Consider the following 23,437-nt stretch of genomic DNA (forward strand, 5'->3'; position numbering starts at 1 on the left):
CGCAATGAGCTTCGATTCTCGCTTTTATTGACTGTATAAATGCTCGCCATGTAACATGTTACATTACACCTCGCATCTTTGATCAGTACTTAGCTCTGGGTACTGATAGATGATACGAGATGTAATGTAACATTCGTACCGAACGACTTCCTGCTGGTAGGTTTCCACGTAACACTACGTACTGACTATATTAATGTTTTCGTTTAATATGTTACATTACACCGTATCGTTGGTCAGTACCCAGATTATTAAATATAAACTTGTTAACCATTTACTTAAAAAAAATTGTTATCGATTGAATAGTTCTTATAATCGGATAGGTTTCGATTAATCTTGTTCTTAATTGTCGGATTAAAAAGTTTCTTAGTAATACTTTTGTTGTTTAAAATTTATACCCATTTATCGTGTTATCTTCGCAGGCACTTTGGTATTAGAAGAAAATGAAGTGGAAGCTGCTATAGATAAAGATAATCGTATTTTCTAAGAAGTTACTTTGATTTAAGAGTTAATTTCCAATATCGCATACCTAAGTCGAAGTTAAATTTAAGTTCATTTTATTATAAGAAAAAGAATTTACAAAGTTTTATTAAAATAGAGAAGAAATTTTAAAGATTGAGGAAAGATTGTTAGATATAAGTGCTAAGAGCTTGTCTAAAATCGTGGAGGGCGGCGAGGAGTTGGGGCGCGGTGGGACGACCTGAAGGTAACGTGGTCCAACACCACGACATAAGTCCGTACCTGGTAATAATATAATAAATAATAAACCAAAATGTAAGCTGATAAAATACAGGATCATCGTAATTAATGCTAAAGCGTTTTCTAATAACAAAGTTAGGAATCGGAAAGGACATGAATGAAGTAAAGAATTCAAACGCGGGGATTGTTAGTAGTTTCATTTTATGGACATGATACTCACAACTCATCAGGACAGTTATGTGGCTGCGAGGGTCTGTAGCCGCCACTGAGGAAGGCGCCCACATCCGCTGCGTCCAGCTCTGCGAGCGGCGCTGCGCCAAGTGTTGCTAGCTCCCATAGTGTTATGCCTAGTGACCACTGGGAGGCATACAATGATAGAAAGTTCACTTATATGACGCTGAACAACTGCTAAAGCCAAATAATAACAGTACCTTTAAAATTGATATGTAAGTATTAGCAATTTTTTGGAGACAACAAAAGAAAAAAAAATATTATGTTCTCACCACATCTGAAGCTGTGGTATACTGGTTGTGAAGCAGGGACTCCGGCGCCATCCACTTGACCGGTCTGTTCTCGTTGTCACCGAGACAGTGGTAGTCGTCGGGGAACAGGTCCCTTGACAGACCATTGTCAGTCACCTTCAGTCTCAGCTTCTCGTCCAGTCTGAACAAAACATCATAAACTAATTACTCATAGACTAAGCTAGGAGTTATAAAGAATCCTTAGGGAGCCATCGTTTCGCTATTTTGCCAAAATGAAGTGGCCGCTTTTTATTAGCCGCAAGTTACAAGTAGTGATCTTTTGAGTTATCATACATGCAATTCCTGGCGGCGATATCGGCGTGTATGAACCGCTGCACATGTAGATAGGCAAGGCCACACGCAGCCTGCGCACCCAGCTCCACTAGCTCGCGCGTCGCCGGCGTCGACTGCTGGCCCAGCCGACATGACGTCAGAAATCTAAGACATTGTTAATTTTGTGATGGTTCTTAGTATAACGACCGATAAATTTGGAAACCTTAGTCTTATACGATTATAGAATAAGGTTGAATACCTCTTAAGATTAGTTGAATGTGAAACACAGCAATAGACTAGAAGTGGTTTGCGAGCCTCTTCTGCACACGCGGCCATTGGCGCAAGCACATTAGCGTGAACTAGACCACAGAGTCGCAGACCTTCAGCCACGAACAGTGCGGCTTGCATCGCTGATGCCGCTTCTAGGTAAAGAAAGAAAATATTGTAAAAGTAGGAACATTGTGTTTTTGGTTTACGTCGGTGATTGAAAAACGTATAGATATAGAAAACTGTTCTCTTTTAACCTAAGCCAAATTATCCTGGTGGTTAATTACGTGAGCATGATTTTATTACTTTCATTTAAGATTGATATTTGTGAAGCATTTTTTCGTACTCGGTTTAAATGTCGGCTTAAAAATGAGCTACAAATAATTAATTAATATACTTTTACTCTTTACAATATATCAAAATAAAATAATCTTTAAAACTCAATATTTAATTAAATGGTCAAGTAACTAAATGAACTTGCCATTTAATTATGGTTCAAAAGCGAATATTTCGTATAACATATAACGTCATTCTTTCTGATATATAGTAAACAGAAAATGAAATATTGGATAAAATGTGATATACCTGTAACAGTCTTGACAATAACTTCCTCATAAATGTCACCGCGTTTGTAGACACCTTTGTAAACTCTGCCGAACGTCCCTTCGTGGACTAAAATCTCGAGACGTATATTGGAACGGGGCGCCGACAAGTAGCGGAGTTGCTCCGATGGATCTGTTATGCGATCTTTTGCTGTTTGCTAATCAAAATACAAGATACACAAAGATTTTAGTATATGTAACATGTAACAAACATTTGTTTCAGTACATTAAAAAGAAAAATGTTAAGTTTGGACATGTAGGGAGAGATGAATATTATTTTGCTTGTTTACTAAGGGATGGGCGGAAGTAAAAAAGTATGGATGGGTAATGGGTAGACTTACACGAAAGATTCTTACTAGGCAAAATGCAGAAAAAAAATTAATTGAGAAATAATTAACTGCAATGATATCTATGAATAACGTATAATCAATTCTCTTACAGTTAAAAATTATTACGGTCCTAAAAAAGCATTACAAAAGCAAATATGTACCATTTTCGAGTTTATTTTATCTGGCTTTTATTGAAGTCAGGTGCGAGCATCTAATTCAATTCGGTCCTAGCGAGATGCAGAACGATATCGTTAATCGAGTTTTGAAGCTAAATTTTGTTTCTAACTTATATTGGACGTTGAATAAGGAACACAAACTTTGCTTACGGCATAACTAGCAAAGTTATCGAAGCTTTTGCAACGCTGCAAAATACATTAAGAACACGATTTCCTTTTAAAACTGCTACTTGTTTAATATCGAAGAATTTAGATTGTCGGTTTATATGAATTAAATATTCTCTAGAGCTAAGAAGTACTGACTATATCAGTCAGTACTTCTTATTTTTCTTCCATTCCGATACATGTATTCATTTTCTCCTCCTTTTAACGAATAAATGTATGCTAAAAACAACTCTTTAAAAAAATGAGAAAATTATTTACTTTCTCGTACAAATCAAATAACTAAAGGTACGCGTACATTGGTCCTTGCTGGACGCACCGCACGCATGACAAGCAACGGATTCTAGTTTGCTTTGTATGATTTTATATGCCCATGTCTTATTAAGACAAAGCAAATCTGTTTTAGCGAGGCAAAGCGTAAAGCGCAGGCCAATGGACGCGGACCTCTAAAGTACTGTTTTATTTATGTTAATAAAATTACAAATTTTATTATTAAATTGAAACAACAATAACATTAAAATTTACACACGAATAAACTATTCATTGAGGAATAAAATCATTCATTTGTAGCTCGTTTAATAGTAGTCAACAAGCACCCTCTTTTACTTCATGTCTCCCCCTTAGTTACGTTCCCACCTCACTAGGTTTCGTTTACGCGCCTCCCTCACTAAATACGACTAATTCATATTTTCTTCTCGTCGCAAAGAGATCCTGTAAATTTATTAACTGAACGAGAATACCAATTAAAAATACTGAACCGTGCCAAGTATAATAAAATTAACCGTCTCTTTGAAATCTCATAATAAATTAAATTTATTATATAAAGTTTTTATTTCGTAAGGCTTAGCAGAGTTCTAAGTTGGCTTCGCAAAAAAAAATCTGTAGTATTCGACCTATAACGATATGGTCCATATAATATTTGCACTTAGACAATCTTCATTTTATTCTGCACCGTTGGTTTCTAAGATTCAAATCTCTGCATAAAACATATCGCCATTCCGGTCATCATCTTTGACAAAACAGACATAACAATATGTTTTATAGGGGGATTCTGGTCTCAGAAACCCAAGGTAAGACCTCGTTCGAGTCGACACAAATGTTTCATACACGACATATCTTTTTTGGTGAATATTTTCAAACAATACTGACGACAACTATATTTTTATCTATTTTTCTACACGGTTATCATAGCTTATTTAATTTTTAAATAATTATTTAGATGCTACAACGGTTGACGTCACGAGGGTGCATCCAGTACGTTGGTACTGCGTGTCGTAGTAGATCGCTAATTGCATTACGTCTGTATCACCTGAGGGGTGAGACGGGGAGGGACGTTGCAGGCCGCTCAAATTGGATCTCTAACGAGGTAAAGGGCTCGTTTCATGCGCATTCAACCTCCGGCAAGGAAACTTAAATAAAGGTGCCCCCCTTTCTGTAATAAATTTCTCTGATTATATCCTCTTAAATTGATTATAAAATAGAGAACTTAATTTATCAAATAGTTGCACTAACGAAGGTCTAAGAATTAATTCAAAAGGTAACAATTTGACTCTTAATAAGTAAAACATCTTTTTCTCAGGGTGCATACATAACTTGTATTTTAACAATTAATATTAGCAATATATACAACCGGTGTTGTTTACTTCATACTTATTACATATTTAAAACTTTCGTTAAAATAGATAAGACGACGATAGACGAATTATATACTTGTACTATGGTAGTAGTTAGCTATGTATGCAATAGCGACGGGGATCAAGGATGGGCAAGTAATGGCAGTTAATTTGTCCGATATGGGCTATGAACACAAGATTTAGTTGTCTGGAGTATTAGAAGGTATCTCAATGGATTCTGAAGCTAAGATATCTAAGAAGAAAGTCTACGTAATACAACTATTGTACTATGTTTAAATATTAGAGTATTTTTTATAACAAATATAAAAAATAATCTAGGGAAGAGTAAGAAATTACTAAACAATTTAAACTAACAATACAAACAATACCTTGGAAAAAATTAAGACACACTTGACAAGCAAAAATAACTGATAATACATTTTGGTATGAGGGTTAGGAATGATTTGAATATTATACCAACTACTTAAGGTACGCGTCCAATGGCTGGAGCCGGACGCAACACACACATGGTTTAAATATATTTACTTTGTCTGGATGAGAAGCGGGCCGCGCGGATGATGGACGCAGCGTTATGCAAAATCATACAAAGCAAACTTAAATCCGTTGCGTACGACGCGGGCCGATGGACGCGTATCTTTAATAGACGCCAGACAGCAACGCATAGGCAACTGCGGATATTAGGTTGCAGTTGCTACACTGTTTCGGCAAAATCAAGTGGCTGCTTACTCGTTTGACACCTTAAAAATCATACCACAGTTGCTATTCGAAATGTACGTACCTGAGAAACGTGCGTAAGATTCGAGGCAGCGTAATACGACACACGTGAGTCTGGCTTGGCGTACACATGCTCGCCAATGTGTGTTGTAGCGTACGGTGATGGGGAACGTCGACTACCTGATAACAAACAAATCAATAAACACCCGTAGCATAGAGAAGTAGAATATATTACGTCATATCATATGACGGCATATTCCTTTCATATATGTATGCAATCATTCTATCTCGTTAGTTACGCTTATATTTTGGTATCAATTTTCGTACAAATCACACAAAAGTAGTTTAGTTGAAGGAGATAAGTTATATTGATTATTTTGTTATATTGATTGGAAATGTGAAACTTTTCTATGCTTTATATTTCGTTATTAGATTGTCTACACAAACAGTCTCTAAACCAACAAATGTTTATGGTTTGTTAATTAAATCTCTATCGTATTTGCTACGTATACAACTCACAAGCTTCACACTAGACGAATTTGAAGAGCTCTCGCCCTTTTGCAAAAGCGGGGTAGACAGATAGTTATCGCTATTCAAGTAACATTGACTAACCTATACCTAGGACTTTGTTGGGGGAGTCTATTGTTACTTTATACTTATGTACTTATAACTGGGAAACAAAGAATCTGACTATCCATGAGTTTCTGAGACCAAAGTATCTATATAGTGTTTTAGTATGAGAAATCTACAATAAGGTTCCGCTTTAGTTAAGGTCATGTTACTTACCGAATGGAAACTTATGCAAGCTAGCTATTGTAGCGTAAGAACCAGTAGAGCTGGGCGGTCGACCCAGAGTATCGAGTCTCAGTAGAACATTCTGGTGGCTTCCGTACGCTGCAGTTGTATACGATGTGCTACAACAATATTTTGATATAAAACACATCTAATTCGGTTTTACAATGTTACTTTAAAACATCTTTATTAGATTTGTGATATGGCATTATATATTTGTAAAAGTTTCCATTTGATGTTAGTTACCAAAATCAAGTAAAGAAATTATATGGGTCACTTTAATATTACATTAAATACATAAAAACATAGACTACATTATAGTTTGCTTTAAACAGTTTTTTAAGAACAAAATGCAGCAAACATTTTATGTTTGAAAACACAGAACAAATATTCATTGAAGCAATTAAAAATGTATTAAAGGCATCAATATTTTATTGTAGAACACCAGAAGCGGTGGACAATTATATCGCACCGGGTTATTTATTATCTATCGATAAACCCTCCCCTGCGGTCATCCATCAACCACGCCAGAGACAAGGGTAGCTTCCAATATACTTTGTAACATGCAAGTGACACACTTTGCCCACTTTCCTCCTTTATAATAAACTTCATAACGCTCAATCTTTATTGCAATTATGAAGATTATTTCGCAGGTTATTTCTTTTGTATATACAAACTATATTTGAGAAAACAAAAGAGACGCGAATTAGCAAATGTCAGGACTCCTTTCTATGGAACTATGGTATTTTCCTTTCTATGGAACTATGGTATTTTCCTTTCTTTGGACTATTTACTTTCTATGGAAAATTAGAAGATAAAAATAAATAGTTTTAGACATATTAGTTAGAATCCTTTAGCGGGAATGGCGCGCTTTCGTTACAAAGTCAAGTGTCAGATTTTTAGTGAGTGGACATAAACGTTGATATTTTAATAGGGCTATTGTTGCGCCGATACACCGGCACAGTGTCGGATTTTCTTCCTAAAAATAAGTTATATTTGGTACTTCGTAAAGTCGTTTGAACTATTTTATTTTCACTATAAAACGTGAACTTTTCGAAGAAATTCACTATTCTCGTTACTTGTCATAAAAAAGCAGACATAACTCAGAGTTAATGTTATTTGAACATGATCAAAATTATATGACAATAATACCCAAAGTTCTCTCTGTAGTGAACAGATAATTTTAAGTTTTAGAGAAGCACTTTTTATTTTAGGTAATTGGGAATTCAATTTGGAAATAAATCTAGGTTAATTATTTATAATATTGGGGGAATATCGTTGTATTTAACTACGTAGTTACTCACAATAAGGTACGTTGTCATATCACTACGAGAAGAATTACAACTCGACTGATTTCAAGCTTTTTGGACAATTTTAAAATCCTCGACAACTCTATTTCAGCTCCGTAAAGTGCAATTACTGTAATTTTTCTTTCCTCCTTCTAAATCTTTCCCTATTCAATTATTCATAATTACTTTAGAAACGTAAAAGTGCATTAAATAATTAACGTATAGCTACACATTTATATTATATAGAGGATGCAATACCTGTTCTTTGGAACAATGTATATGATTTAAAGTAACTCATAAATAAACTACCTGTCGCCCGCGACTCTGTCCGCGCGGTATTAAAAAAAATAATTAGTAGCCTAGGTCTTCTTCCAGATTATGTTCTACATGAATGCCAAGTTTTAGCGAGATCCATATAGCTGTTCTGGAGATATCCTTAAACAACCATCCATCCATCCATCTAAACATTCGCATTTGCAATATTATTAAGAAGTAAAATTCCAATAGTGTACAAAGTTTATGATACCTAAGACAAAGTATAACATAATTATTTTTCAAGCGTTAATAATTAACCCTATAAAGTAAGATAAATTAATGATTTAACGCTTCAATTACATAAATATCACTACTAAGAAAAAGGTTGGTAAAGTTAACGACATGTAATTAGCATCGTGTACAAGAGTTTACAAGAATAATCTAAATACAGGAATTGTATCAATAAAACCTTTTCATTACAGCACTGTAGTAGTACTTACTGTATAGAATCATGATGTCTCGCCTTGTTCCCGCGTCGGTAAAGCGTACCAGCTGCCGCCGCGCCCGCCAGCAGCGCAAGAGCCGCGGCCGCACACCCGCCCGCCGCAAACAGCACGCCGCCTGAACTGCGTGTCGCATCACCAGCTAAACGAGCCGTCTCGTTGTGTGTTACTACGGTAGATAAACCTGTTGGTATAAATGTTATTTATATGTTTGTTTTGTTTTATTTTTAAAAATACACTGTTAACTTTTTATTCTTAAAATTAGTGGGAACTTAAACACGATGGGAACTTAGTAGAAGTTACAATTCTTAAGTAGTCCGACACAAATATACTTTCTCAATCCGCATTATGAAATCACAAAAGATATTTACATAATTTGAAGACTTTTATACTACCAAAAGGGTACTTAATTTTTTATTAAATATCTGAACGTTCAGTAACTCTGACTTCTTTATAAAATCCGTTCGTGCGCATTAAATGAGTTTACCGGTAGCTTCTTTACGAAACCTCAAATCACTCCCTCCGCTATAATTCTGCGACAGGCGTAATAAGAACGAATGAACACAAAACGATCCCGTTTGAAAATTTCATCACGTCTCCTACCGCGCGTAATAACAATGCAGCTTTTAAAGAATTTGTCGAAAGATTCCCCACACGTAATGATATTAGATGAAACCCACTAAATGAAATATTAGGGATAATAGAAAAACTTTCTGCGAATGCGGAGGGAGCGGGAAGGATAATATAATAGCAATAAAGCCAGGTACGCACTCAGGTTTCAACGTTTTATTAAATACCAACCCCCTATCGTCTGCTTTAAAGTGTCTTGAAGCGGAAACCATTAGGAAATGCTACGATTAAATTCGAGAAGACAGATTGGTCAAACAAAAATTTAACTTTGGCTTTTCCATTATGATAATACCATCCCTAATGTAATTAGGTTTTATCGTTTCATTTGATAAATTAAAATGTTTTACCTTACGCCTACTCGATCAATCGCCGAGACAACTTGTTCTTCAGAGAACTTCTAACATTGTAAACTATATATCTTTATGAGATCCGTACTCTATAAGATTCACCAGTAAGGTAATCAATGCATCATCATATCTAAATTTCTGATTTACTTGACCAAATGATTGTTCATCTGACCTGTTCTTATTTAAGTTTAAAAATCTGGATTTTTTTTTAATTGTGTTTTTTGGAAATTATATTTAAGTACAAATTACTAATAAAATGATGAAAAATGAAAATTTTTTCTATCTTACCGATAGAAAAAGTTAAGTTTGTGTTTAAGTTAATAATCGATAAACCACGAATAAAATGACATTTTCTAAAAATGATTCCTAGCTAAATCGATTTATCGCCCCCGAAACCCCCTATGTACAAAATTTTATGAAAATCGTTGTTGCCGATTCCGAGATTCCAATTACATATATACAAGAATTGCTCATTTAAAGATATAATTGTTCAGGCTAAGAATAAACTTTTTTTTCTTGTTGAACACTTAAAACCTTCTTAAGTTACAAGTGAATAAGTTTTGAAATATAATTTACTGTTCTATTTCTGAAGTAATTAACTTTGATGTCGAGAAATAAATATAACTTTTAATTAATGTTTGCTACTTTTGTAAGAAATATTGTTCCATATAAAGTTCTATCATAATATTACAAAGTAAATATCTAGGACAAGTATGTGAAGACTCTAGGGATGTAGACAGATGAATTGAGTTATGTAGACAATTATGTATTTTCATATATCCTTAGTACATAAGTTTTGTGTCGACACATTATAATACAAGTATCCAATCAACTAACCGTGGGTTTGTAATGTTAAAGGTTATTTGTTTTTTGTCCAAGAGAACGATAGGCATGAAGATATATTGTGGTCTCAGGAACCAACTTTAAAACAAATAAGTCATTGCAAATTTCCTTTCAGATAAAAGATACGAAAGATTTGAGTTACAATTCGATACAAAATCTTGATAAGTCTCACAATAAACCTGACGCTCACAAAAGGGAGCGCCAAATTTCCAAGTCAAATAAAAGTACAATAGAACAATCGATACTTCCTTGTAAACACATTAAACAGGGGACCGTGTACTCCGCGGCCGCCCCTCCTAATGCGTCTTCATCCCTCGCAAAATATCCTGTTGCGTCTACGGAAACGTCTACATGCTAATAAAGAATACGAGGGAGTGATTTGTGGAGTGAATAAAATTGCGAGTATACTTCCAGTTTTGAAATTCAGCAATCTTTATCTTATAGTAACAAAAGATTATTCCGGTACAGATTTTAGATTGCTTTTTTGAAGTGTAGTGGACTGTTTTGTATTTCACCCGATCCTTATTCGATAGGCTACATTCAAATCTTTTATATTTAATATAAATAAAATTTTAACGTATTAAAAATAAGACGCAAGTAAATTACGACTGTCAACGCATTTGCAATTGCGGATGTCTATGGGTTGCGGTCGCTTCGCTATCACGGCGAATAAAAACTAATATGTAGCCTATGTGTTTGTCTATACTATGTTCTACATCTACGGCATATAGATCCGTTCAGCAGGTCCGTAGGTAGATACCTTAATCCATCCATCCATCTAAACGTTCGCATTTATAATATTAGTAAGAGTAAGATCTCCAAATCAGTAATTAATTTGGTAATTAAAAGTAACAAAAGTAATTTAGAGAAAAAAATTAAATATACACTTTCAATGTATATTATACACTATACTCAGAGTATTAACTACACAGAGGAACTACGATGTTTGTTTTCTATTCCCTAATCAAGTAGTATAATAGAAAATGTAATAAATATTTATTCTGAAAATAACATAGAAATAGCTAAAGCAATCTCTATTCAAATACAACCTCACGAATAATAAAACAAGTCGATTGCGGTATCGGATAATTTCATCCAGATATGACACGATTTGGTAGTCGTAAGCTTTTCAGAATAGGCGTTTCAGTGATAGAAACACCCTCATTCAGGCAATGTTAGTCGGCGGGCTTTGGAAATTTATTGTTATTATTATTGCCAGACAAAGTGTTTGCCGGAGAAGTTAGTCTTTTTATTGCTTTATGCCATTTTAGCATACCTATTGGAAAGTGATTTATCGAGGGGTCGGGATGGAACTTGGCCAGGTTTCTGGATTATTTAAATATGAAATTCCTTCGGGATAAAGTTTTCTATGAGTGAGTAATATTAGCTAAAGAACTAGTTTACCTGAAGAAGTAGTTTCCGATCCACGTACTAAAGTAATGTAAAGAAATATATATCATAACATATATTTCGTATTTTTAGCAAAGTTGGGCAAACGTTTTAAATGTTTATTGTAACAAGTTTCGATAAGTTAAGGAAGAACTTAAGAAAAGAACTAAGATTAACTTCTAGATACGAATTGAATAAGTTTAGATCTGTGTATTATTATTTATAGAAATGTTTGAACTAAACATTATATGCAAAAAAGTCTTTGTTATCAAAAGAACTTACTATTTCTTCTTTTTGATTATTTTTTCTAGTTCCCTTTTGTTTATTATTTAATACTTTATTCTAAATAAAATATTGTGCAATCAACAAAATGATATAGAAATTAATAACACTAACCTTTTAAGCAGATTTTATTTCTTTTGAACAACAATTTGACATCTTTATGAGCTCGATCGGGCGCGGAGATGTTGAGTTGCATTGTCACCAAGATTTCTGCACTTCTAGTTCCTGTACACGGCAGTCGTACTCTGAAATATATTTACCAGTTAATAAAAGGTTCTAGAAAACGATCAGTCAACGTAGTTTAGACATTACAACGTTACAAAGTCTGTAAGAAAATCTTCTAGCTTTAAACTCTAGGACTCTTTGAGTTTACGATATAACGATAAAGTAATCGATTTTTTTCAACAATAATGTAATCGATTTTTTCAACCATAATGTAATCGATTTTTTCAACAATAATGTAATCGATTTTTTCAACCATAATGTAATCGATTTTTTCAACCATAATGTAATCGATTTTTTCAACAATAATGAAATCGATTTTTTCAACAATAATGTAAAGAACTAACACTTGTTGTATTTCTATAGACCATGTAAATGGACTTTTAATAAACACGCAATAGTTTTTTTACACTAAACGCTGATTATCCGAATTAATTGGGATCGGATAATCGTAAATTACGATAATCTGTCATAGACTAATAAAGAGAAACAAACTGTCACACATAGAATAAACTTTATTAAGTTTAACGAAAATAGTTCTACAATCACGCTCACTTCTCGATCAGAGTAAGTTGCAACTTCAAAAAAAGTATAAAAATTACTAGGGTTTAATTTTTTATGGTATGCTTAGGACTGATTTGGATAATTGGCGATTCGGTTAATCGGCGTTCTACTGTATGTTTAGTTACTTCATTGCGTAAGAAATATGTTTAGCCTTACCTAAACGTCTGTAGCGTAGTAGGCACATAGCCTCGCTCGGATATATTGACCTGCGGCGGCAGCATGGCGCCGCGGCTCTCGTAGTCTATACCCATCACGTACGGCAACTGTGCGGAATAATAAACAACGATTACACGATCCCGCAGTGCGTGAATGTACCACACGTCATTTAATACCAAATGTACAACGGCAATACGTTTTAATAGTACAGACGTGCACAAAATTGCATTCGTGACATTTCTGACTGTGCATACGTGCAAGATCCTCGTCATAATCAAACATCGGACATCCTAAGCTAGGATTGTAGCCCAAAACAGATGTACATACTACCAAAATTATGTATGTACAATTTAAAGTAATAAATTAATTTTATATTCTTAATCACTTAAGAAAAGTTTGTTTTATGCCAGTTTTTAGATACAAAAGGCTAATGACCGACCACTGTTGGAATTTACATAATTTTAGTCCCTCTTTTGCATAACAGGGTCTAAAGGGATTCATGTCGTGTCAGTGCTCCAGTAAGGAACTTAAAAACAAATGAATGAAGCATAAAATTCACATCATTAAGTTTTAACAGTAATAAAAGCATGCATAGATTTTGTATGAACATCGTAAAATATTAAATTACATCCAATAGAAAGAATTCTCTATAGCACAAAGTCACCTACATTGCATCACAAAAGCTATGATTAACATGCTATTAGTTGACAAACAGCTTAACATCGTGCTGTCAAAACAATAGAACAAGGGAACCGACTTCATTAGCAACATGACGGGCGGACTTTAAAAATTGCCACAGCTTTTGTTGAAAACATTCTCGCAGCGCACATATTAAATGAGTTTCGGAACTCGAGTCTACAAAACTTAATTACCTCTATGAATAAGGCACCTGAATTCTATTCGTTCGATGTTAAAATAGATTTCCACTTTATATCGAATACTAGCCGTCACCCGCTACTCCGTCTGTGCGGACTTAAAAAAAACTTAATAAGTAGCTTATGGGTACTTCCAGAAAATATTATACAAGTGTGCCAAATTTCATCAAAATCCGTTGTGCCGTTCCGGAGACACCGTCAAAAAAACATCCATCCTTCCATCTATCTAAACATTCGCATTTATAATATTAGTAAGATAAGATTAGTCTATATTTATGTCAAATGTAATATATTCTTAAGATTTTGTTTCAATTACATAAGACGTCAATCGTTTTATAGTTATTAAGCAAAACCAAAAAAAAAAACAGAGTGTAATAACTAATCATTAAAATAGAGTGCTCATAGCGCTTCAAAAATGAAGACTTAATCCCCGAGTCTTTTGTCTGCCAAAATTAAATCGCTTCGAAGCCAAATTGGAAAGTACGAGGACGACAACAGATACAATTACCGCCTCAGTAATTGAACTGCTGTTTGTCGGATAAAAACAAATTTGACGACACGGCCAGTGTTCGCGTTAGTTTTATTACTGTCCGTACAATTTAAAAACATCGTGATTTTGTGATATGCCATAACTAAATAAAGTGTTATTAAAACGCGTGACATAAAACAAACTCTTTTTTAGAACTTGAAAATTGTAACGCATATTTTGTATGCAAAAGTATTGCTTTAAATGCAGATAACCTTTAAGCTTAGTTTCTCTTTTTAAAAATATTCAAATTATGATCAACCATTTAACTAAGTATTAGTTACCTTGTGCATATTACCCGTTAACGTACATAAATTAAGCAATTCTATAAGAAAAAAACTCTTACGCTTAAAGCACAGATAAGATCAAAATATGAATACGGAATAACAAATACTAACTGGTTTCCGCCCGAGCGCCTGCCACATAAACTCCAAGTCAGTCATGTGAGCTGGCACAGGCACTATGAAGCTCGTCGCATACGTGTTCACAACGCCCTCCCGTACGTAGTACAACTCCGCGTCTAGACCTGCCACAAGCAAATAATATATGTTATACAATAAGAAAATACTGATACCGTGTCTAAAAGTTACTAAAGATATAGGCTAATTCTGCAGTTTTATTAGTCAAACATCACTAATGTAGTTTTTTTTTTCTTAAATTCCTCTGATAAAGATATTCATCAATCAGCATCAAAAAAATCCGCATTTTTTTTGTATTAAAATATTAGCATATTTTTTGTAAATTTACTAATATTTCTTTTACCATTCCAACTAAGCTCTAGGCTTGTGCTAGGATATGGTTTACGACAATAGTCTAATGGTGGGATTCGAACCCCCGACCTCGTGATCGGAAATCCGTACTCTTAACGATTAGGCTATTGACGCTATATATTAAATTACTTTGCCAAAAACGTTAATATTATAAAAAAATTATGGTTTCATGGACGCTTAAATGTTTATTGGAAAAAGGATTTTTATTGTTTTTACTTTTATATTAGTTTGTCATCACATTTTTATTTTTAAAACACACCTAAGAAGGTTGTAAATTAACATTAATTTTTAACTATTTCCCCATCAATATTTCAAATGCATTTGAAAGAAAAATCTTATTATTCTAATTCGAGTTGCAGTCGGGAGCTTGCACAATGTCCTTATGGATGGGTACACCCCAGATGTTAGTTCTGTTCCCATGGGGCGGGGCAGTGACGTCAAATTATCCAAGTAACTCTATTTGCTTAGCCAAAAAAGGAGTGTATCAAAAAGTACCACGACAAAACAGTTTTGATACTTTTATTTTTACTAATATTATATATTACAATTCTAATTGTTCTCAAAATTAATTTATTATTAGGTTTAATACTATATGTTTGGTCCATACTCATTAACAAAATAAATCCACATCTACAATGCATTAATATTCTCTATTATATATATCTCTCTCTCTCGCTCTCTCTGTGCGGCGCAGCCTTTGATAGCATAATCCAACTTGTTATTATAATTAATTTATTTACTTTCTCAGTACGCAACCATTGAACAGTAAAAAAAACAGAGACTTGTTGATAATAAACAACAAAGGCTTTTTTCATTATAAACAATTGCTACACAGCAAAAAAAAACGTTTATAATCCTTTTAAAAATGAAACAAACGGCTAACGTTTGATTGCCAAAAAACAAAATCGAAACGAATGAAAATTCATCAAATAAATCCTCTCTTAATACGCAAGCACTTGTCGAAATATTAACTCTCTGGATCCGTTTCGAAATTACTAAAAGCCTATCGGGCTGTGATAAAAAAAAGTTAAAATTAAAATGTCGGATCATCCAATCAGCGTTCATTTGGAGGCGGCAAAGCGGACGCGACAGTGAAACGGACTGAATATGAAGTGGCACTTTGCACAATTGATGAATCACTACCCCTACTTTGTACGAGCTGTATGTAGCCACCCCTACACTTCAGACACCCTATAGAAATCGCCCCGGAGCTACTTTGTACGTAATGCCTCGCGATATTTTATCTTCTCAAGTTCATGTATACTTGCTTTTAGCAAGACGCTCTGTTTATTTTTTACTCAGCATACTTCTCCCATGATAACATTCTTAACCTTATTATTCATAAAAAAAACTATAGCAGATAATAATTTTAAACAATTTTAAATACCAAAAAATTATGTCGGCCTACAATATCAAAAATATGAGTAAACATTAGTCAAAAGACATTTTACGATGTTTCACTTTTATCTTTAATGTCGAAAAATTGTCTATAAATATAAGAAACAATTATAATTTTTTTCTTTTTAGTTTAATAACAAATTATATGGAAAGTTTATTATGACACTTTTTTTACTCGTTTCAAACTCTTTTGGGCAATTTCTTTCTTTTAATCGAACAAAGACACTAATATGCACCTGTCTCGTTAGGGCATTAACAAACAATGGAAACACAGTCCTTTGTATAGCGGAGGGTGTCTTAAAGTTTCATGAAGTAATAGTGAGGATACAGCTTTGACATCTTGAAAAGCTTTCGCTAAAATACGAACTGATATTTAAAAGTATAAAGATGCTGCAGTATGTAAATTTAAAAGTAAAGGTTTATTTCATGACTCGATAGTAAAATTCAATGTAAAATTTTCATATCGTTCCAATATATAATAGATACAGAAATTTACGAAATTTTACGACTAATTTCAATGAATATGCAAAAGGAACAAAATTAACAATCCAAATAGAACCCATAAGACTTTCACATCCGTTTGTCGCAAGGGAAATTCTCAAGATAAAACTTTGCGCGTCGGCTAGTTTATATTCCGATGTGGTTCCATGAGCATTTATTAAAATGGTGATAACAGCGTATTTATTGTCTTGTTAGTCAACCGCGCACACGCAAGCGACATTATTCAACTGATTTGGTACCTGAAAAAACAGACCTTTGAAAAATTTGTTTCCAGTTTTATCATTGTTAAGGAGTTTGAAGAATTTTTAGTGTGTGATTAATCTGACTAAATGAAAGGTCACATCACATAGAAATGTTTACTTAAGAATAAGAATAAATTTATTTCACAAAAACACGTTAGAATAATTATACAGTGAAGTATCTTGCAGATACCCGGACTAGGCTGAGCCTGTATCTCGGGGCCTAGGAGTGCACTAACCATAAACAAAATAACAGTACGTACATATCATGTAAAACTAAGCGTGATATTATGAGATACAATTTGGAAAATAAGAAAATACATACTTGATATTAGACTTTCACGTATAGAGTAAAAATGCAGTAAGAATATCAGGGAAGAAAACAAATTACTACCATTATGTATTCTAATTACCTAATGTAATCAAAGAAGACCTATTACATACTTTTTATGATGTTTCCTGATGGCCATTATGATTACATATAGTCACAGTTCTTGATTAGAAAAAAACAAATTAGTTATTTATATATCAAATTAAAGTAATCTTTATAACAAATGCAAATTTCGCAAATAAAATACGGTAGCGTGTTTGTTTTTTCAAAATATTTACTTAAAAAACAAACCATACGAGTTGTGTTTATTTAGAAATACTAAGAAGGGAAAATGTTATACCCAGCCGCTGAAATTTATGCCGCCTCCTCGAAGTTGTGTTATCGCCGCAATAAATTTGAATTTGTTTGCGGCCTCGTTTTCACGCGAGAGAGAATACTTATTCTGGTAACTTCATGGTTTCTCCTTTAATTGAGAGTTACTACGAACATCAATTTTATCGCCTTAACTTCGTCTATTTTATTAATTGAACAAGATACGTAACACTTTGCTGAGGAACATTTCTTGTTTATTTTAGTTAAGTACAGTTTTATTTTATTTCATTCTATTAAGTAATATTAAACAAAGTATTGCGCAAATAAAAATATCTAAAATTATAAAATGGAAAAGTTTTTTGAGCATAATTGGATTCAATAATAAATATAAAACCATACCACCATTTGACGTTTTATTTGACCCCTATAGTTTTATATAGTCGTATATTTTTTATATCATGAGGTGCCAAACGAGCGAAAGGCCACCTAAAATCACTAAAATAGCAAAGCCACCGCTGCCGACAGACATACGCAATAGCATATGCGATGCCTAACTTTAATCGCCGGAAGAGAGGATGCAGAGAAAGAGAATATTTTCCTTTCCCATGCATCCTTTCAACCGGAAAATCTTTTCCTTATAACTGGGTGGGAAGGGAAATGGTACTACAATTAATAGAAAGACATTACCTTGAAAGTCAAAGGTTGCCTTGAGCTTCCATATTCACTTGTTTACAAAATGATATTGATGTTGTTTATTTCATTTGTCCTTGTTTTTTGTTCCATTATAAATTTAACTTCGAAATGCAACAAACTCCTACAGTTGTTAAGACTATACTTATAATTTTCATTTCAATTGTAAAATATTTCTTTGTAAAGGTAAACGAAAAGAAAACAATTAAAAGCGACGGCCTCATTAAAGTTTCTTTTCAATTATCACTTTTTCCTTATGAAAAAAAATTCCTTTGACGAGTTTAACAACGTAATGAACGTCTTAATTTAGTTAGTCTTGTTTAGACTTTTGTCAAATATTCGCAAATTCTTTTTTTCGCAAAAGATTTTTTTACTTATAGTCATTTTGTATATGATGAATCATAATAGATTAAACTCCACATAATAGCTTAATTTAAGCGTCAATAGCCTAATAGTTAAGGGTACGGATTTCCGATCAAGAGTTGGAGGTTCGAAATCCGCCATTCGGCTATTGTCGTAAACTATGTCCTAGTACAAACATAGAGCTTAGGCTTGGGATGGTACAAGAAATATTAGTAAGTAGTGAAAATATAAAAAATCGGCTTAATTGTATCTCGGATTTTTCTTGATCGAAGGTTACTTTTATAACTACACATAGTGTGTCGTTAGTCAATTTATTTAAAAAACTTTTGTATCGGATCGAAAGAATTTCGGTTAAGGTTTTTTTCTTCCGTTTGATGAATTTACAAATAGGATATTATCTTTTCATTAAAGTAAAATCCTGCTTGCTTAGTTGTTCTAATGAATATAACTTTTTTAAATTGCATACATCGCGAAAATATTTTCGGTACCGGATACAGCAGTGAAATAGTACTCTCCGAGTGGAGTGCGCTCGACCGTTCTCAAAGCTTCAAAGGCAATTAAAAAGACACTATCTAGTCTGTTCTCGGCTTTGTTTCGCAAATGCCGCTTTTAAGAATTTTAAATGGTTTTCGTTTCATTTTTCAACATAGCTGTCTCAAGTGAATTATCGTCTATTTATATATAAAAGTAATTTAAACCAAAATGATATTATTCAAACGTGAATAATCCGTATATAAAAACACGGAATAAGGAAAAGGAACAATTCACGCTTTTGAATCGTCGGCGGAAAAACTATAGCCTACTTTTTTTAACCTATATTATGGAATAAACCTTTTTATCTTACATCCTTTCACTGTTGAATTTGCGGTTTCCAATTTGTTACACTTTAATAAATTCATAGTCTGTCATTAATTCTGCCAGGAAACCCGACAAGGTGTTGAGTTCGACGCGTGCCAGTCGACATTCTTTTGAATATTCCATGGAAACTCGTTACCGCGCGTCGGATTTGACGCTTTCTTTTCATTTTTTAAATGACTCATCATTTTCCGAGCGGCAGGTTTCATTTCACGTTGGCAAGTAATTAGTTAATGCTTATGAAAATGTAATTTCGTCGGTACGTCCGTATTTATTTAGACATTTCCATGAATTATAATGATATTAAAACAGTCATCGCGTAATAACATTTTAAAGCTCTTAATTTCATACCGTTTTTCGTAAATTTAGTTAAAATAAATATCATATTTGTTCTCAATTCAGATTTTGAAATAATCTTACTAATATTATTAATGCGAATGTTTGGTTGGATGGATGGGTGTTTGTTAGAAGGTGCCTCCAGAACGGCTGCATGGATTTCATTGAAATTTGGAATATATTATATGTTGAACATAGTCCGGTAGAACATACATATAGTTAATAATTAAGAGGTTTTTTAATTTCGCTCGTACGGAGTCGCGGGTTTAATAAACTAAGATTTTATTTTATAGGAAAGCTATGTAAGAGCATATTACCTCTTCTCTGCAAGAAAGAGGTAACGGTTGAACCATTTTAGTCTGCCTTTCTCTTTACTACTCGTACATTAGAAGCCGGATAGTACAACTAAAGTTGTAATTCAAAAGTCGACATAATTTATATTCATTATATCATTGGTGAATGGAATCGTGAATAGAAAACGTCCTGTTAATTTATTTAAGCGACAAGTCTCGTAATAAGTCCAATTTCCTGAAACGATTCAACAACATGTAATGATACAAATGTAAAATTAAAGCCGCGATGTACTTCAAAAGCGTAACACAGGCTTCAACATAGCCACATTAAATTGCTTCCAGGGCCGGCGCACAAAGAGCCCGTGGGAAACCGGGAGTGTTCACGACAAGCGTACCATTAGTCAAATCTTGTGACCGAGCAAAAACAGTATTAGAACGTCGCCTTAAGTATGGAATTGTTTACGGGTAAATAAATTAAACGTTAAATCAACCATAAACGTTTCAACGGGTGTTGAATTATTTATGATGTCTTTAGTTTATATTACGGTTTAAATGTTGCCGGGTATGAATGAGTATTCACAAAGCTTACACGTGATTGGATTCTATTATGAATTTCAAAACAAACATATAATTGATTTTCCTTTTTGTAGCATCGAAATTGTTGCAAGTTAAACAGAACATACAAGTTAACGCTGCTATAAGCCAATAAGAACGTTCCCGAAATAAGAACGGTGTGTTTGCGGAAGCTCTTGAGCTAACTTTCCCTTAAAGAGGTTCTGTCCAAGGGCACTTGGGCAACACATACCTCGCTCACTCAGCCAAAGGTTATACTTTTGAATACCTCAAGTGATAAGTATAATATTTAAAACAACTTAACTCTAGCTTAATACCGTTGTACGTGCAATTTTTTTTTCAATTAACATACTTTAAAATTTGCGTAAGATAACGTTTTTATTAAAAAACTTTGTTCAATTATTTTCACGAATTTGCATTTATGGATCACATGTTTAAAATGAAGCTCCAGTATCAATTACTTCATATCTATTTTATTTAACCCTGACATAAGCTTATTCAATTCCCTAGAGCTGAATAAATTTATTACTTCGAACAAACCAGAGTCAATAGGGACATGACATTGAAAGATTGATTGGCATAATTCAAGATAAGCTTTCAAGAAATTATTAATTTTTATCACAATTTTTTTGTCGTTGGCTTTATAACTATGACGATAAATCGTATGTGTGATATGATTATTACATCTAACTATTTTATCTATAAACCATCATTATTTATCGTAAGATACTTATATTTTCATATATTATGATATAAAGATTCCTCCTTAAAATTACCAATTTCCTTACATATACACGTAAAAGCGTAGGAAAACAAAGATGAGCGATTGTCTACAATTTCATCCCCACTCGAAAACATTAGTGGCGGGCATTAGGCAAACAATCTCGGCCTCGCAAGAATAACACGGTAAACGAACCGCGAAATGTTTACGTTCCGTGTGGGCCGTGCGCCACAACAGCGTGAGTAGTGCACCTTTTAGTTGTCCTGAAGTGCTCACGCTTGACGTACATATTGTTTGTTTATAAACTCGTAAGAGATACTTATTTGATTTATTTAAACGTGTTGTTTTTTTTGTCTAAAATAGCTATCACCCGCGACTCTGAATTAAAAAGATTAATTAATATCCTAAGTGTTCTTACAGATAATATTCTACATCTACGATAAAGTTCAGCGAGATCTATGCAGCTTCTCTGGAGATACCTACCATCCATCTATCTATCAATCCATCCATCAATTTTCACATTTATAATATTAGTAAGATTCAGGACTTGATTATAATATTATAAATAAATTTTTATGTTTTACATTTATAAAAAGAAAACATATTATATTTTCATGTCAATATTTGAAATGTTTCGTGAATATTTTAATCAAACAAGTTTTTTAAAAAAAATATTGCATGGTCATTATAGATTATACAGAGTACATTTTAATGCTTTAAAGTTCTTGAAGGTGTAACATTATATTTGATATCATTTTATACGATGAAAGCAAAACGTTCCAAGTTTCTTCATGTAGTAATTACAGAAATGTAGAAACTAGAAACAAACATGATATTTAATTTGCAGTATCGCCGACACTTAATAATAACCTAGCGTTAGAAAGCTTGAACCTTTTCTATTGAACACCTAATGTTTCCCACGATTACACTAGGCTTCACCAATTATACTATTAATATTTAAAGTATGCAATATCCTTTGTTTTAATGAATAAGTAAAGAATATACGTAATAGCCTGACTGTAGAGTACAAATTATTTTATTACGATAGAAATTTGAAACGAGTTATTTTTTTTTAATTTTGTGCCTTCATTTTTATTTTATTTAAATTGTTTTATATTATTAATCTTTGTTTATACTACTGAGTATGAAATAATAAAAAAAAACAATTACCCTGAGTTTCTTAAACCACAAAGATTATGACAGAGATTACGATATGTTTTATATAGAGATTTAGGTCTCGGAAATCCACTGTTAATCGTACTCCGTAAATCTGTGTCACTCTAAGGAAATACACCTATCGATAATGGTCTAGCAGTTTAAAAAACTTAAAGTCACAAAGGAACGGACAAAATTATTCCATAGTTCCGCTTTTTATAACAAAAGTCATCTGTTTTTCAGGTTGCGTATTCGAGGTATGATTTACTCACGCTGCGATAATTCGATATCCAATCAAACGACTCCCTCGCGATACGAGGAATGCAAACACTAGCCAAAAATGATAACGAATACAGTACAAATTTTATTACAAAACATACTAAACATATCCCCCATTGGATTTGAACGTAACTATTTTCAATTTGTGCAGTATTTGTTGGCCTCTTTTGAGTTATGCAATAGGGACAGACATTTTACACTTTCTAAAAAAATATTAATTACCAAACCATAAAACACCTATTCTTGATCCATACTAAAGTGTATTTTATCATGAAAATTGTATTTCCTTAATCTCAAAGTGTAAAGCTTTTTGTCTTATGTCAATTGAAAAAAAATGCAGATTTTGCTTATACTTCTAATTATTATCAAATATCTAATTTCGTTACCGAAAACCGTAAAACCGCAATCTATCGAAAATACATAAAGTACGATATATTTTGTATTTTAAGGCAAACTTAAACAAGCTAACATTTAAATGTTAAATAATCAATTCTTACTGTATATTTGAAAGCAGCAAATAACATCAATAAGAACACGAGACACGTTATTAACACACGAGACGTTAACTAACTCC

At 33.2% G+C, this 23,437-nt stretch overlaps 1 protein-coding gene across 1 annotated transcript in view; it reads right to left on the reverse strand.

Moving 5' to 3' along the window:
- Window positions 1-626: 626 nt before the first annotated feature.
- Drl-2 (tyrosine-protein kinase derailed 2) overlaps window positions 627-23,437 on the reverse strand; it is a 28,492-nt gene continuing 5,681 nt past the window's right edge. Inside the window, exons 2-13 of the mRNA XM_013320677.1 lie at window positions 14,446-14,573; window positions 12,647-12,753; window positions 11,819-11,949; window positions 8,211-8,397; window positions 6,161-6,288; window positions 5,439-5,554; window positions 2,343-2,517; window positions 1,750-1,912; window positions 1,512-1,655; window positions 1,200-1,359; window positions 917-1,053; window positions 627-738 (exon numbers count right to left, since the gene is read on the reverse strand). Coding sequence (XP_013176131.1) covers window positions 627-738; window positions 917-1,053; window positions 1,200-1,359; window positions 1,512-1,655; window positions 1,750-1,912; window positions 2,343-2,517; window positions 5,439-5,554; window positions 6,161-6,288; window positions 8,211-8,397; window positions 11,819-11,949; window positions 12,647-12,753; window positions 14,446-14,573 — 1,688 coding nt within the window. The remainder of the gene's footprint in view (window positions 739-916; window positions 1,054-1,199; window positions 1,360-1,511; window positions 1,656-1,749; window positions 1,913-2,342; window positions 2,518-5,438; window positions 5,555-6,160; window positions 6,289-8,210; window positions 8,398-11,818; window positions 11,950-12,646; window positions 12,754-14,445; window positions 14,574-23,437) is intronic.

This window comes from Papilio xuthus, unplaced genomic scaffold (assembly GCF_000836235.2).
Source record: "Papilio xuthus unplaced genomic scaffold, Pxut_1.1 DF825946.1, whole genome shotgun sequence".
Classification (NCBI taxonomy): Eukaryota; Metazoa; Arthropoda; class Insecta; order Lepidoptera; family Papilionidae; genus Papilio; species Papilio xuthus.